The 13764-nt window shown below is 37.5% G+C and overlaps 1 protein-coding gene across 1 annotated transcript in view; it reads left to right on the top strand.

Moving 5' to 3' along the window:
- pcsk5b (proprotein convertase subtilisin/kexin type 5b) overlaps positions 1 to 13764 on the top strand; it is a 91498-nt gene that overhangs the window by 72297 nt on the left and 5437 nt on the right. The window contains exons 23-28 of the mRNA XM_059336993.1: positions 2062 to 2262; positions 5111 to 5179; positions 10609 to 10669; positions 10771 to 10916; positions 13099 to 13308; positions 13588 to 13671. Of these exons, the coding sequence (XP_059192976.1) occupies positions 2062 to 2262; positions 5111 to 5179; positions 10609 to 10669; positions 10771 to 10916; positions 13099 to 13308; positions 13588 to 13671 (771 nt within the window). The remainder of the gene's footprint in view (positions 1 to 2061; positions 2263 to 5110; positions 5180 to 10608; positions 10670 to 10770; positions 10917 to 13098; positions 13309 to 13587; positions 13672 to 13764) is intronic.

Genomic DNA, 13764 nt, shown 5'->3' with positions numbered 1-13764 from the left:
ACACACACACACACACACACACACACACACTTTAAGATACCAGACAGCCAAGGAGAAGATTAACACCAGATTTCCCCTTTCACACACACACATTTCTCTCTCTCTCTCTCTCTCTCTCTCTCTCTCTCTCTCACACACACACACACACACACACACATGCACACACACACACACTCACGTGTGCACACGCACTCTCAATTAGCAAGTTTGTCAGACTGTGTTTGCAAATGTGGTTCCATTTAATTGCAGGTCTGTCTGAGGCTCAATGAGACATAACAATAATAACATGAAGAAACCCTCCATCTGTCTCTCCCCGTGTCATTTCTCACTCAAAACAACCCCTCTTATCTTGGCCAGTCACCCACACACACATGCACACTGGTACATACTGAGCAGACAAGTCTTGGTACTGACCTTTGATAGTAATGTGGAGTTTCACACCCCTGCTGTCTCCAGAGGGGGGAAAGAATGAGAGAGCTGCAGAGGGGAGCGTAACAGAGAACAGGGGAAGAGGTGAAGACGAGAAGAGACGACTTGTCAAAAATACAAAATTGTCCATTTCAAAATACTGATACACACACACACACACACACATGTACACACACACACACACACACACACACACGCCCAGACATGCGTGAAATTACAGTCTCTCACACACTAGTACAGAAGTTTTTGTTTCATTTTTATTGAAGAAAAGACAAGCCGGTAGAATTTCAATCTTATAAGCATCTGAACACCTTAAAAATTAAATTCAACTACTACTGATCAGCTAATGTTGAAATTTTAATGTCACTTCATTTTTAGCATTGCAATATTTTACACAGTTCCCATGGGTCCTTAAATCCCTTGAAAGTTTCCACCTGCCTTGAGAAAATGTCACATTCCTGTATGTGCACTGAAGAGAATCACTCGCACATTCAAGCCTCTCTGTCTTCCTAATTGCTGATTATTGAGCTTCTGTAAAACCGGATAGTTCTCATTATGAAAAATTCTCAGTATTGAAACAGTGATTAATCTTGATTTGTGTCTCAAAATATGCAATCTCTGGTCCTTGAATATCAGGAGATTAGGCGTGAAAAGTCGCTGAAAATTGGACTGAATTTGATGTTTAAGAAGTTGACGAAACCCTGATTTTACTTTTAAAAATGTATCTCAATTTACGTACTTTAGATTCTCCACATTTAAATTGCCAGTTGGCAAGATATGCAATATAAAACATTTTTTTACCTCTCACCTTGTGACAGAAGTTTTTGATATTAAAAATAAATATATTCAAGTTGCTCAAATTCTGTTGTTTATTTCAATATTTAAAATTCAAGTTGAGTAAACAAAATAAATAAAAATTGGATTGCAAAATTTCAAGAAATTCAAGATAAAACTTGAAAGATATGCAGTGGAGCCTGAAGTAAATTGATTACCTCTGGCCTGTCAGCCAAAAGAAATAAGAGATGGAGAAAAAGGCAAAGCAAAGCAAAACAAAATGGATGCATTTAAACCATAAAGATAAATGATTCAGGAAAGCCACGTTTACATGAGCACTATGGAAGCTCTGGACTGTGAATTTGTGAACCCCAAAAAACAGAAAAACTAAATCTAGATTTAGAAATCTCAAAAAAAGAAAATGGTGAATTCAAGCCACATATATCCAGGTGTCATGCGGGGGTGTTTTTTTTCTGGCTTTTATACATTTCTACCCTCCGATTATATATTTTTTAATATTGTGTCACTGTTACATGATTTGCATTCATCCATATGTTTCTGTCAAATGTTTTTAGACCAAAAAACTCCATATATCTTTCTTAAAACTGCTCAGACCTGCAGTAAAAATGTTTCCCTGCTGTAAATCATTCAATGTACTGTTCAGTGAATTAGAAACAACCTATGTATTGATATGCTGTGTCTGTTTGTTGTACGTGTGTGTACATGTGTATGACTCCCCGTCTGAGTATGTCTGCATACCTGTTTTGTGCATCAGCCCTCTTTGTTCTTCACATGCCAATTTTTTTCTCCCACAACATTTCCCGTACAGATTTTCTTTTCTTTTCTTGCTCCTTCTAGATAAATTTGAGGTGTCCAGGTTCCTCTACCAGAGTCAGTGTAGGGAAGTCTGTCCAGAGGGGTTCTTCCACTCTACACGGAGACGCTGTGAGCCTTGTCCTGCAGACTGCCTTATCTGTTCATCAGCATTTCACTGCCTCCACTGCGGCCCAGGACACCAGCCCAGGAATGGCCGGTGTGTCCCGTTGGAGTGCAGCGCAGGTGGGAGATGCTGATAAAGCCACACAACACTTATGCACTTATAATGTCGTCTTGCAGTTTTTGTTAATTATGCAGTAGAAATGTTGAATAGTTGGGTCTTTACTTTGAGAAATGTATTTAAAAGAAATCCATGAATTAAGAAATTCTATCCACTTTTGTTGAATATATGAGCAGTTTGGAAAATATTTTTTTATTATTTACTTTTTATTGCTTTTCAACAGTGCAACAAAAGGACCAAAACAATACATGAACGCAACAAATTTCCCGACTTAAGAGGAGAAAAACAAACAAACAAACAAACAAACAAACAAACAAAAACACACAGAAGAAAAATATTACTCACAAAGAGGCACTTGCATAAACTAAACTAATACGAAAATAGAAATAATTACATATGTCAACATGCACATGATTCACATTGCCAGAATCTCTCTCAACTCCTTCACTCTCACAGTCTCCAACCTACAACATATCAGACATTTGTCACAATCAAGACACGGTTTATTGTTTACGTGAAAATACATTAACATAACTTCTCCAATCAACAATCTCGTATGAGATTCATGTATGGACCCCATATTTTCATAAATACCTCTTTCGGGAAGGATTTTATAGTAGTTGCCACTGTTGCTGAGCACCACTGTCACGGAGCTGGGCTGAATTTGGCAAACATCACCTCAGGGAACACACATGTAGCACAGTGACCTCATTTTTAAGCAATTATTAAAATTTAAATACAAAATATGCCAAAAGAAAATGTGCCAGCACCAAGGGCTCCGAGCCACCATACTGCATATAGAGTTAAACAGCTCTGTGCATAGACTGACCGAGGAAAAGTAGACTTATTGGCTTCTTTGAAATATTACACCATGGTACGAATAATGTTTTGATTTCAGTGTCAGGTGTGAAAAATGTGCAGCTCAGAGGAGGAATTTTAAGCTTCTGAAGATAACAGTAATATTTCACGAGGTTACAAGGTTTATTTATTTGTCCTTTTGCAACACAGGGTTGCTCAATGAAATGTAAGTTGTAGCTCCTTCATGCCACAAAGCAGGGATAGAAAAACACTTAGTTTGTGTGCTGGTATTACACAATGTCTGTTGTTTGAGCTAAACAATGAAACAGAGAACATATGTTTAACCCTTGTGCCTCACTTGGGATATTTTTGTGTTTTGACTTTTCTTTTAATCATTGCCATATTTATGCATATGGCATACGTTTTGGCAATGGTCAGAGGGTCGAGGTTATTTTTTTTCAATTTGGAAGTTTAACCCCAAACAGCAGTTGCATTATGTAAACAAACTTGCACTTAAGGATTAAAACTCATCTGAAAATAATAAATATTTGGTAGTGATATTCAGGACTGGTGTTTATTAAAATATTTAACTCAGTCAAAGTGGAAAACAATGTTAATATATAGCATTTTTAGCAGTTTAGGGAAAGGGATATCTTGTCCTCTGGTGTAACAAGTGGAAGTTTTTCTTAATCGGACACAGCACAAAAACTTAAAATGTTGTTGCTGTGGAAAAATCCCTCTAGTATACTATATTTTTGTGTTTTTCTTGATACCAGCAGAGGTATTATATGTACAATAGGGCATTTAAACAATTTTAAACAATTCTGAAAATTGGTAAATTTTTGGTAGGAAGTTGCTAAAAGATTTAATTCAGTCAAAGTGGAAAATCATATTCATATTGAATTTTATGGCAGGTTTTTGACGCTGACATCTTTGTCCTCTGAGGACATCTGAGACACACACAAAATCGAGAGATGCACAAGGATTAAAAAGAAATAAATGAAAATGCTCAACCAGGCAGATACAGCCAGATACAGACGATTTGTTCTTGCTTCTAGGTTCTGTTTTTAATCTATTCAACTAAAGAACATTTGCAGAAGATGTTTAATATCCTCAGGGAGATTGTGAAAGGTGAACACATTGAACTTTATCTCATCGTATGAGATCAAATGTGAATGCCAGCCAACAGAGGATTGAGAAAGAGCTGAAATGTTTTTGGCTAGATGTTTTTTTAAGATATTTTAGATAAGGAGGAGAGGTGGAGGTGGGGAGTTACAACTTCTTGACACTGCATGTGAGACAGAGGTGACAGGAAATGATGAGGGTTTATATGTGAGGATATAAAATGTTTGAGTGGGAGGATGAGACAAAATTCTTATCGTGTGTAGCAGGCAGGTCTCATCAGGCCCCACAGACAGCCTGAACTCTGGAACAGGTGAAATATAGCTATTAATTTGCCAGGTTTTCTCTCTTCTCTTCTCTTCTCTTCTCTTCTCTTCTCTTCTCTTCTCTTCTCTTCTCTTCTCTTCTCTTCTCTTCTCTTCTCTTCTCTTCTCTTCTCTTCTCTTCTCTCCTTTTCTCTGATCTCCTCTTCTCTTCAATGACACAACATTGATTTATGTAACATAAATAAAAAAGTACAACATAAAAAAACATAACAAAATGAAGCTAAAGGTAAAAAATGAAAAAATCTGTAACTCTTAAATAAGACTAGCACCGTTAAACCGGCAGTATCTTTGTGATTGATGCAAAAAAAATAACATTACAATGGTAATTTATGATCCAGGTAGTAGCTTGATTGTCATATCTGTGAGATATACTGCACTCCACTTAAAACATCTGTGAGTCATTTGTTGTGACAAACACAGAAATGTGAGGCTTTAAAGTCGCTTTAAATACAATTTATTTTCTCCACTACCGCACCTTATTTTGAACAACTGTGCCATCCGGTACTGAGTAATTAACACAAACATAATGATTTTTTACAAATTGACATATGGAATTTTATCATAATTTTCTTTTATGTGTTTTTAATCCTCTGTTTTTTACCAGGTGAGGTTGCAGATGCAGATAAAGAGGACTGTATACCCTGTGATGTGGGCTGCAAGCAATGTGAACGCAGTGAGTAGACCAACATCTTTTTCTCACTCCCTGCTTTCTCTCTTCCTCCCTCTTTTACCCTCTTCATCGATGAAATTGTAGAAAATAAAGCCAAGTGCACTTCAGCAGCAGCAGCTCTATGCTGCAGCTACATGGCACATCACAATATGCTGCAGTCAAACTGAGAAAAACTGCTCAGATTTGACTGTTCACAATTGTAGACTTTGATCATAGATACAGCGAGATGCTGGGAAAGTTAAAACAAACGCTTAATAACTGATGATTCACTGTGTTAAAAGTGTGACAGTGTAGTTGTGAAGTGGGGTGCATGCATTTCCTACTGATGCTTCTATTGATGGTTATTGCACCTCACTCTTTATTACTGCACAAATGACAGCATACATAAATTTAAATTAGCCAATAAAATACAGCCGGGTCTCATTAACTTACATTACCACACAGCAAACCTTCATTGTCAGTTACATTTCGAGGAAAAAGTAGTTCCCCCCGGGATTCCGTATGTTTAACAAAAACCTTACTAATCAAAGTCCAAAAGCCGGCACAGGGCGAAGGCCGGGGTGCACGGATGGGTTAAACAAACATATCTATCACTGTTTGTGTCCTCAAACAAAAAGACAACCTTCACTTATTAAAACCCAAAGCACAATCTTTTCATAAACCTAAACATGTATTGTTTGGTTTTATTCAGAACAATCAACCGCATGTTTAAAAAGCAGCTATTATCCATATTATAATGTTGTAATAATGTTTCCCATGAAATGTAATTGAGAGTGCAGTTTTTTTTTATATGGGACTGTAATTTCTTTAGGAAACAGGGTGGCAAAATATAACATGTTCTGCAATTAATGAATGTTATGTTTACTCCCATAAGTCTCGTTCATTAAGGAAGTAATTTGGACAAACCAAAGACCATTTCTTAGAACTTAATTAACTGTAGCTTTTTCTAAATTACCAGACAACTTAAACCCTTAGAGGATGCCATATTAGTATTTAGACTCATACAGGTGCAGAAAGGCTGATTTTTTTTTTTTTTTAGTTTTGTGAAGAATTGTTGGCTTTCTTCAGATGTGAAATCAATTGTTATTTCAGAGGCAGACATTAACTATCTGACAAAGAGTAACAAAATTATTTTAATTGTAATTATTCATCCTCAGATTAATCAGAAATCAATTATATCTTGGTACACCGCAAAACAGGTCACTAAAATGCTCTTGTTCTTAATGGTGTTTTGCATAAGATTTGTGCTTGTAAAATGTGAAAACGTATAAAGTAAACCATTCAGTGTAAAATCAGTATAAAAGTCATCCCGTGTGCTTGTACACCTCACCCTGTCTGTACAAGCCACATAAAGACCAGAGCACTTCCTCCACCCAGAAATGCTTCCCAACATACTGAAGAAAGTTGTTATTGTGCTGAACTATAGTTTGAGGTGGAGACGGGGTGTTATTATGTCATTATGCATTCTGGGTGGAATATCTTTCCTCACTCTCACCCTCACCGCAGCCTCCCTGCCACCCACCCGCTCTTAGTAATCACAATTCTGCCAGCTAAACAAGTCAGTCAGCAGATTAGAGATTTGAGATGATTGGCCCTGTGATGCGATGCTACGGGCTAAATGAAGATGAAACAGAACGTGTAGTGTCTGGTATCTAATATGTGTGTGTGCATGCTTATAATACATTCCCATTCTGCATTTCTCAGCTTATGAGAGCCAGTTGTAGAGATTTACAGTAATGTGAAGACACGTTTGGCATCTGAGGATTTGAGTTTCATTCTTAAATTAAATAAAAGATTAGATAAAGGTTCCGAATAAGACGTGCTGTATAATTTATTAAAATTAAGTTAACCTCAAAATGTCATCATTACCTTTTTTTAGGCATGTTTATTAAAACATTGCACCTAAAAAAGGTAACAAAACTATTCATTCTTACAAGTGTGTGTGTGTGTTAGTTTGCAGTGTGCTGTTGTGTGAGATCTATCAATGAGCTCACCAGCCTGACAGTGTGTGATAAGATGCAGCAGCCCTTCCTCAGTCCTATCTCCCTCATCAAATTACTTCAGTACTTCTTTTTGACTCATCATCAGTTTTATGCTCATTAATCCTCTTTGCATACCACATCATTCCCTAATCATGGAATAAGGGTTCTAAAATAGTGTGTGTGTGTGTGTGTGTGTGTGTGTGTGTGTGTGTGTGTGTGTGTGTGTGTTGAATTGAGAGTTTAAGGACATGGGAACATAAAGACACCTATACCTTAAGGAACACCATCCAGAAATCATGGTGTGACTTGAAAAATCTTTGACCTTTTGAACATTTCTCACTGGAATTCGATTTTTCTGAAATTTGGATAGCAAGCATTTCTGTTTTACGAAATTATTTAGATCCCCCTTTTTGTTAATATACCTAGGAAAGCCATGCTCTCACCCTCTTAAAGCCCTATGCTCCCAGTTTGTGGTTGTAAAGTTTCGTGATTAGGTCACACGAGTGATTTTATACAGGGAGGTGAAGTTTTAAAATGTGCTCTCACTGCAATGAAATGGTTACTATGGGGACTAACATTATGACACATGAATAAAATTGAGCTCATTGAATCTACAAGAGTCTCAGCTTTTCAGTGATACACTGATTTGTACGATTACAAGTCTGTTTAGAGACCAAATACTGTGATGGTGGGGAGGTTTAGAATTACAGGCTGCCCTTGCTCTCCCTTAATGACTGATTTTAAGCCCCTTGAGCCAGATTTGTGATTTGTGATGTTGGACTTGACTTAGTAACTTTGATAAACCTCAATTATCCTGGTCCTCCTTGGTTCAAGGCGCCATGGCTTCCTCTGTTAGGGAACACCGCCACTGACACATCTCTAACCAGTCTGTGCTCTGCAGTGTTTAGATTTTTCCTCCTCTTCATCTGTGCCCTCTCTTCTTTCATTCCTTTGCTAACAGCATTTTGATTTGTTTTTTTCATTTCTCTGATGAGGGTTTTTGACCTCCAGTGTTCAAGCGAAGTTGATTTATACATACCGTGCAATGCACCTTGATTTGTTTACTCCGTTTAAATATCAACTACTATTGATCTTCACTGGTCATATAAGGCTTCAGGAGAGAAATATTCCTACAGCTCCTTTACTGTGGAGCTGCACACTAAAACTCTTCTCGCTTCCAGTTCTCAGCTGTTTTGATGCTGCAGCTCATAATCTGTGCCAAAAAAAAGAAAAGCTGTCTTTTTCATGAATGGCCTTCTTCATTATAAATTCACACATCTGCTCTGTTTTTCCTCTATCAGCATTCCGCTTTTCAAACACTTATTAATAAACACACTGTGTCACTTTCTCAAACTGAAGTGATAATTTGCAGTGATCTGTCCCCACTCCTGACTTTTTATCACCTCTTAGTGCTAATCACTTTAACGTGCGCATGTGCATGTATATCATGTGTAAGTGTTGGTGTGATATGTGGCTCGTGAGTGCATGTAGACTGTAAATGTGTGTGAATGGGTGCTTGCACATTCCACAAGTGCATACTTCAGGATGCGTATGCCAGTTTAAATTCTGTTGAAATCCCCCCTCCCCTGGCTTTCATAGTTAATATTTATGCGGGAGCTATTTTCTGTCTTCACATAGACACAGCCTGGAGGCATGATTTCCGGCTCCTCTGTCCCTCCCACCTTTCCCTTCTCCCAGTCTCTCTCTGTATGAGTAATTGCTTTCACAGGTAGTGGCTTGTCGACGGCATTGAAGTGCAAACCAGTGCAGTGTTAAGTTGTGGGTGCTGTGAGGAGACTGAGAGAGGAATGGGGTGTGGGGGTCGACGGAGGCTTTTCTGGAGAGGATGAATGTCCCTAGGGAACGTCTGCAGAAGGGGCTTTTTTAGAAGTTATTTCCATCTCTTTCTCTCCCTCCTTCTATCTCTTCTTTACCCTCTCTCTGACTGCTTCCTGTCCCTGATCCTTGCTTTCTCTTCCTCTTGCCCACCCCCCTCTTGTCGCTCCCTCTTTCCTTGGGGATGTTTTGACATCGTTGGACTAAGGGATGACAGCATGGCACTCCCTCAGTTACCAGTTGGATGGTTTTGATTGACAGCAGGAATTAATTAGTTTGGAGGGGAAATGAACTTTCTCCTTTGGTGTGTTTACCAAAACAACTCTCTCTCTCTCTCTCTGTCTCTCTCTCTCTCTCTCTCTCTCTCTCACACACACACACACACACACACACACACACACACATATACCTGAACTTACTTATTAATATCTCCTGCATTGGTTCCCCGGTCTCAAATAACAATACAAACAAAAAAACAAAAAACACACACATTAAAAGCATATACGCTAGTTTTTTACATAACCCGTCATTCATATTATGCTTGTTTTTGTGTTGTTCAGCAAAAGAACACCTGCAGTGCAACACACACATGCACATACACACACACACACACGCTACACGGTAGAACTTAGCAGCAGCATATGACTTCTCGTAGATGAGAGAAACTAACAGACGTAGATTTGAACTGAAATCCTGTAGAGGCTCTTTGACTTTTACATTTGTTTGAAGGCTTCTGTGTGACTTATTTGCTCTTTCTAAATCACACTCAGCGGATGATTGACCTGTGGGTACTACTCAATTCTACAGCGGACTGGACACATTTATTGTGTGTTGTCAGAGTGCCTCCTGCTGGTGTGAGAGGAAACTGTGTTTAAAAGAATTACAGTGCTGCTCTTTGGTGCAGTAGATGAGATGAAGGGATTTTCCACATTATCACATTTGAATTACATAAACAGACACACACTTACAGTTAAAATCACAGTTATATTATTTTAATAAAAAGGTTAAATCTTCATTTTCAGGCACACCAAGAGGGTGCAGATACCACGATACACGTGCAGTTTTATAATAATCATAGTTTTAATCCTGGTCAAACCATCCTGCCTCTTTTAGCCAACAGCCAAAAGATAAATTCAGTCTCCCTTATAGTTACTTTTCCCGCTACTTACAATGAGAAACTGTATAAGACCATGTTAAGCCCACTCTGACATCTCACCGAGGCAGCATGCTGTTAATGATTGTATGTCACAAGCTCCCACCTCCAAACACTAAAAATCACACTTGGTCACTATCTTTAAAGAGATGTGAATCTCTTTAAGGATGCATGAGGAAAGGAAACTGGCTCAGAGACCTCAGAAGCTTTAGGGAAAATGGATAAATAGAATTAAGGGATTTTCTATTAATGGGGGACAAACAACGCACCATAAACACTATTCACAAGTCAAGCTAAGTAAACTATTTAGCCTTCTTTCCATCTAAATATGATGAATGTAAGTCGGAGGATGGGTAAAACTACTGCACCGTATTTAAATATGATTTAAACAGAGCTAATTCACGAAATCACAATTTTCTCGATCTGTTAATCATTTGTTTGATTTCTGCTCTTCACCACAGAGGATGCAGCAGATCAGGAGCAGAAAACTGCTTGCCTTAAATGTGAAGAGGGTTACTACCAGTAAGTCTCTTTGGGTGAGAGTGTGATTGAATTACACCCCCATATTCTCATGTATTTCCTTCTATTTATACGATCCATCTTTCTGTCTGTCTTTCTGTCAGGTTAGGCACAGACTGTCACCAGTCCTGTCCAGACCGGACCTACAGTCTGGAAGAGACCATGGTGTGTTCCCCATGTGAAGACGAGAAGTGTGTTAACTGTGACCAGGCCCAGTGCTACTGGTGTGAAGAGGGATTCTACGTCTTTGGTAACATTTTAATTATTTATAATTAGGGGTTTTGATGTGAATATCAGCTTGAGGCATTTGTGGGGAAACTGTGATCTACATCTAATTTTGATTTTCCCCACAATTTTGCTTGTGGAGATTTTCATGCCATATGAGGATCAGAAGTTCAGTTTCTAAGATTTTATAGCCATTTTCTGTCAAGGTTAATACCTCTATACAGTGCCTTGCAAAAGTATCCATCCCCCTTGGATGTTTCACCCTTTTGTTGCTTTTACACATGAAATCATGGTCAATCTAATTTGGCCCTTTTAAAAAGAATTTGCAAAAAAACCCTCTTTAATATCAAAGTGAAAACAGTTTTTTACAAAATAGTATTGCCATATTGACCATGATTTCATGTGTAACAAAAGGGTGAAATGTCCAAGGGGTATGAATACTTTTGCAAGCCACTGTACATAGACTGATAGAGAGATAGTCATGAGGAAAATAAATATTATGTAAAAAAAAAAAGGTAAAAAAAAATATATATATATGATATAATGAGATAAGAAATAAAATAAAATTACGAATAAATAAAAATTATTTAAGTAAAAATAATTTAAAAAACGTAAACAAAAAAGAAAAAGATGACAAAAAAATCAAATTAAAATACAATTACCATATAAACAATAACACAAAAGGTTAATATCAAAAATTTACAATACCATTACTAAATATGAAAAAAGAACATGAGAGACAGTATAAAAGACATATCAAAGAGTCACAACACATTTAAAAACTAGGACTGCAAGCAGTATTGAACGGGCCCTCGCAGTACACGCTTTACTACTTACTTTACTTTTCAGGCCAAGACTTAAAATGAAAAACATGATACATTTAAAATGATTACCCATTTTTATAAATTAAACCACTTAAAAGTTTTTTAAGGTAGTTTAGGCAAGGCAAGGCAAGTTTATTTGTATAGCACAATTCAACACAAGGTAATTCAAAGTGCTTTACATACACATTAAAAACAGCAAGACACAATTGAAAACAGTAAAAACAGTCAATTAAAACAGGGAAGATACAGCAGGATAAAAAAGAGATAAAATAATAAAAAGCACAAGTCACTTTAACTTTAAAAAGTAAAAAAAAAGTTAAAAAAAAAAAAAAAAAAAAGTCAAAAAAATTAAAGAAAAATAAAAAGTAAAAAGGACAGTGGTGGAAGAAGTATTCAGATCCTTTACTTCAGTAAAAGTACTAATACCACACTGTGAAATGACTTCACTCCCCTCATTTTAACTACCTAATAAACTTTTAAGTGGTTTAATTTATAAAAATGGCTAATAATTTTAAATGTATCATGTTTTTCATTTTCAATCTTGACCTGAAAAGAAACTAAAGCTGTCAGCTAAATGTAGAGGAGTAAAAAGTACAATATATGTCTCAAAATGTAGTGCAGTAGAAGTATAAAGTTACATAAAATGTACATAAAAGTACCTCAAAATTTTACTTTAAGTCCAGTTCTTCAGTAAATGTACATAGTTACTTTCCACCATTGCTACCTGCCTCTTCTAACTTATACATATCAGTTAAGAGTCCTCCTTCAGACCCTGATTAAAGGGATAGTTTGTGCATTATTATACAAAACTTGGTACAATTATTGTCAATGTCCTCCTGAGGATAACCCTTTAAGGTTTTATTGATCAGCCCCTAGGTGGCCCTGTGGTGGCAGTCTAATTTCATATTTGGTACCGTGGCCACACTATAACACTTAAGGCAATGAAATTCATAGAGGTGGTATAGACTGGCCCCCGATGGCAACCTCTCATTGAAAAATAAAAACTCACTCAACCAAACAGTAAAGTGGTCTAGCAGACTGATTGGTGAGCCACAGCTCAACATGGAGACCTTGTACACAAAACAATTACAGCGCATTACTGGTTCAATTTTAAATTACAGTTCCCATCCATTGCACACAGAGTTTCAGCTCCTCCCCTCTGGGCGTAGGTTTACAATCCCTAGGTGTAGAACAAAAAGACACAAAAACAGGTTGTTGCCTGCTCGGGCCCTAAGTAAATGATGAATGTCAGTATTCTGTAATATTGGGAAAATGTAATGTGTCAAAAATTATAAACTATTTATTTCATGAAAAGAGTCACAGCTTTAATGTTATTCAGAGGAAGCTAAAAGCTAAAGCTAAAATGTGTATGTGTGTGTCCAGATGGCAGCTGTGTGGACCACTGTAAGGAAGGTTTCTTTGTTGATGAGGGGAACCAGGACTGCGAGCCTTGTCACCGCGCCTGTCGTACCTGCGGAGGGCCACAGTATGACGACTGTGACTCCTGCGAGGATGGATTCACTCTGAAGAACGGGGAGTGTTTACTAAACAGCAAACAGCATGCTCTCTGCCCTGAGACTCGCTTCAGAAACAGTATGGCAAATGTTAATTTTTTCTCAAATATTGTCACTTCTCTCTTCTTATTTTTGTAGAATGTGATGCTGACTTTTTACACCTTTTCCCATTTAAACATCAAACGCAATTTAAACTGCCATGACTGCTGTCAAATACTAACTGTAAAATTTAATAATATATCAAAATATATTTAGCTACCTTTTGTTACTTAATTACACATTCTTATCTATTTTTCATCTGATGGGTGGACCATGTTGACATATTTTGTCCTGGTTTCTGTTTGCTGTGTACCATCAGGTGGGGGCGAATGTGAGCTGTGCCACTCCTCCTGCAAGACTTGTTCTGATTCAGGGAAGGATGACTGCATCAGCTGCAACTCCGGTAAACATTGGCTGTCATTAGACTGAACATCTGGAACTAAAACATTTGGTGGACTTGTCTGAGATGTTTTAGGCAAACCATCTTCTTCAGCAG

This window comes from Centropristis striata, chromosome 7 (assembly GCF_030273125.1).
Source record: "Centropristis striata isolate RG_2023a ecotype Rhode Island chromosome 7, C.striata_1.0, whole genome shotgun sequence".
In the NCBI taxonomy this organism is placed as follows: Eukaryota; Metazoa; Chordata; class Actinopteri; order Perciformes; family Serranidae; genus Centropristis; species Centropristis striata.
Note: the sequence above shows the minus strand (reverse complement) of the source record. Positions and strands in the feature narration are given on the sequence as shown.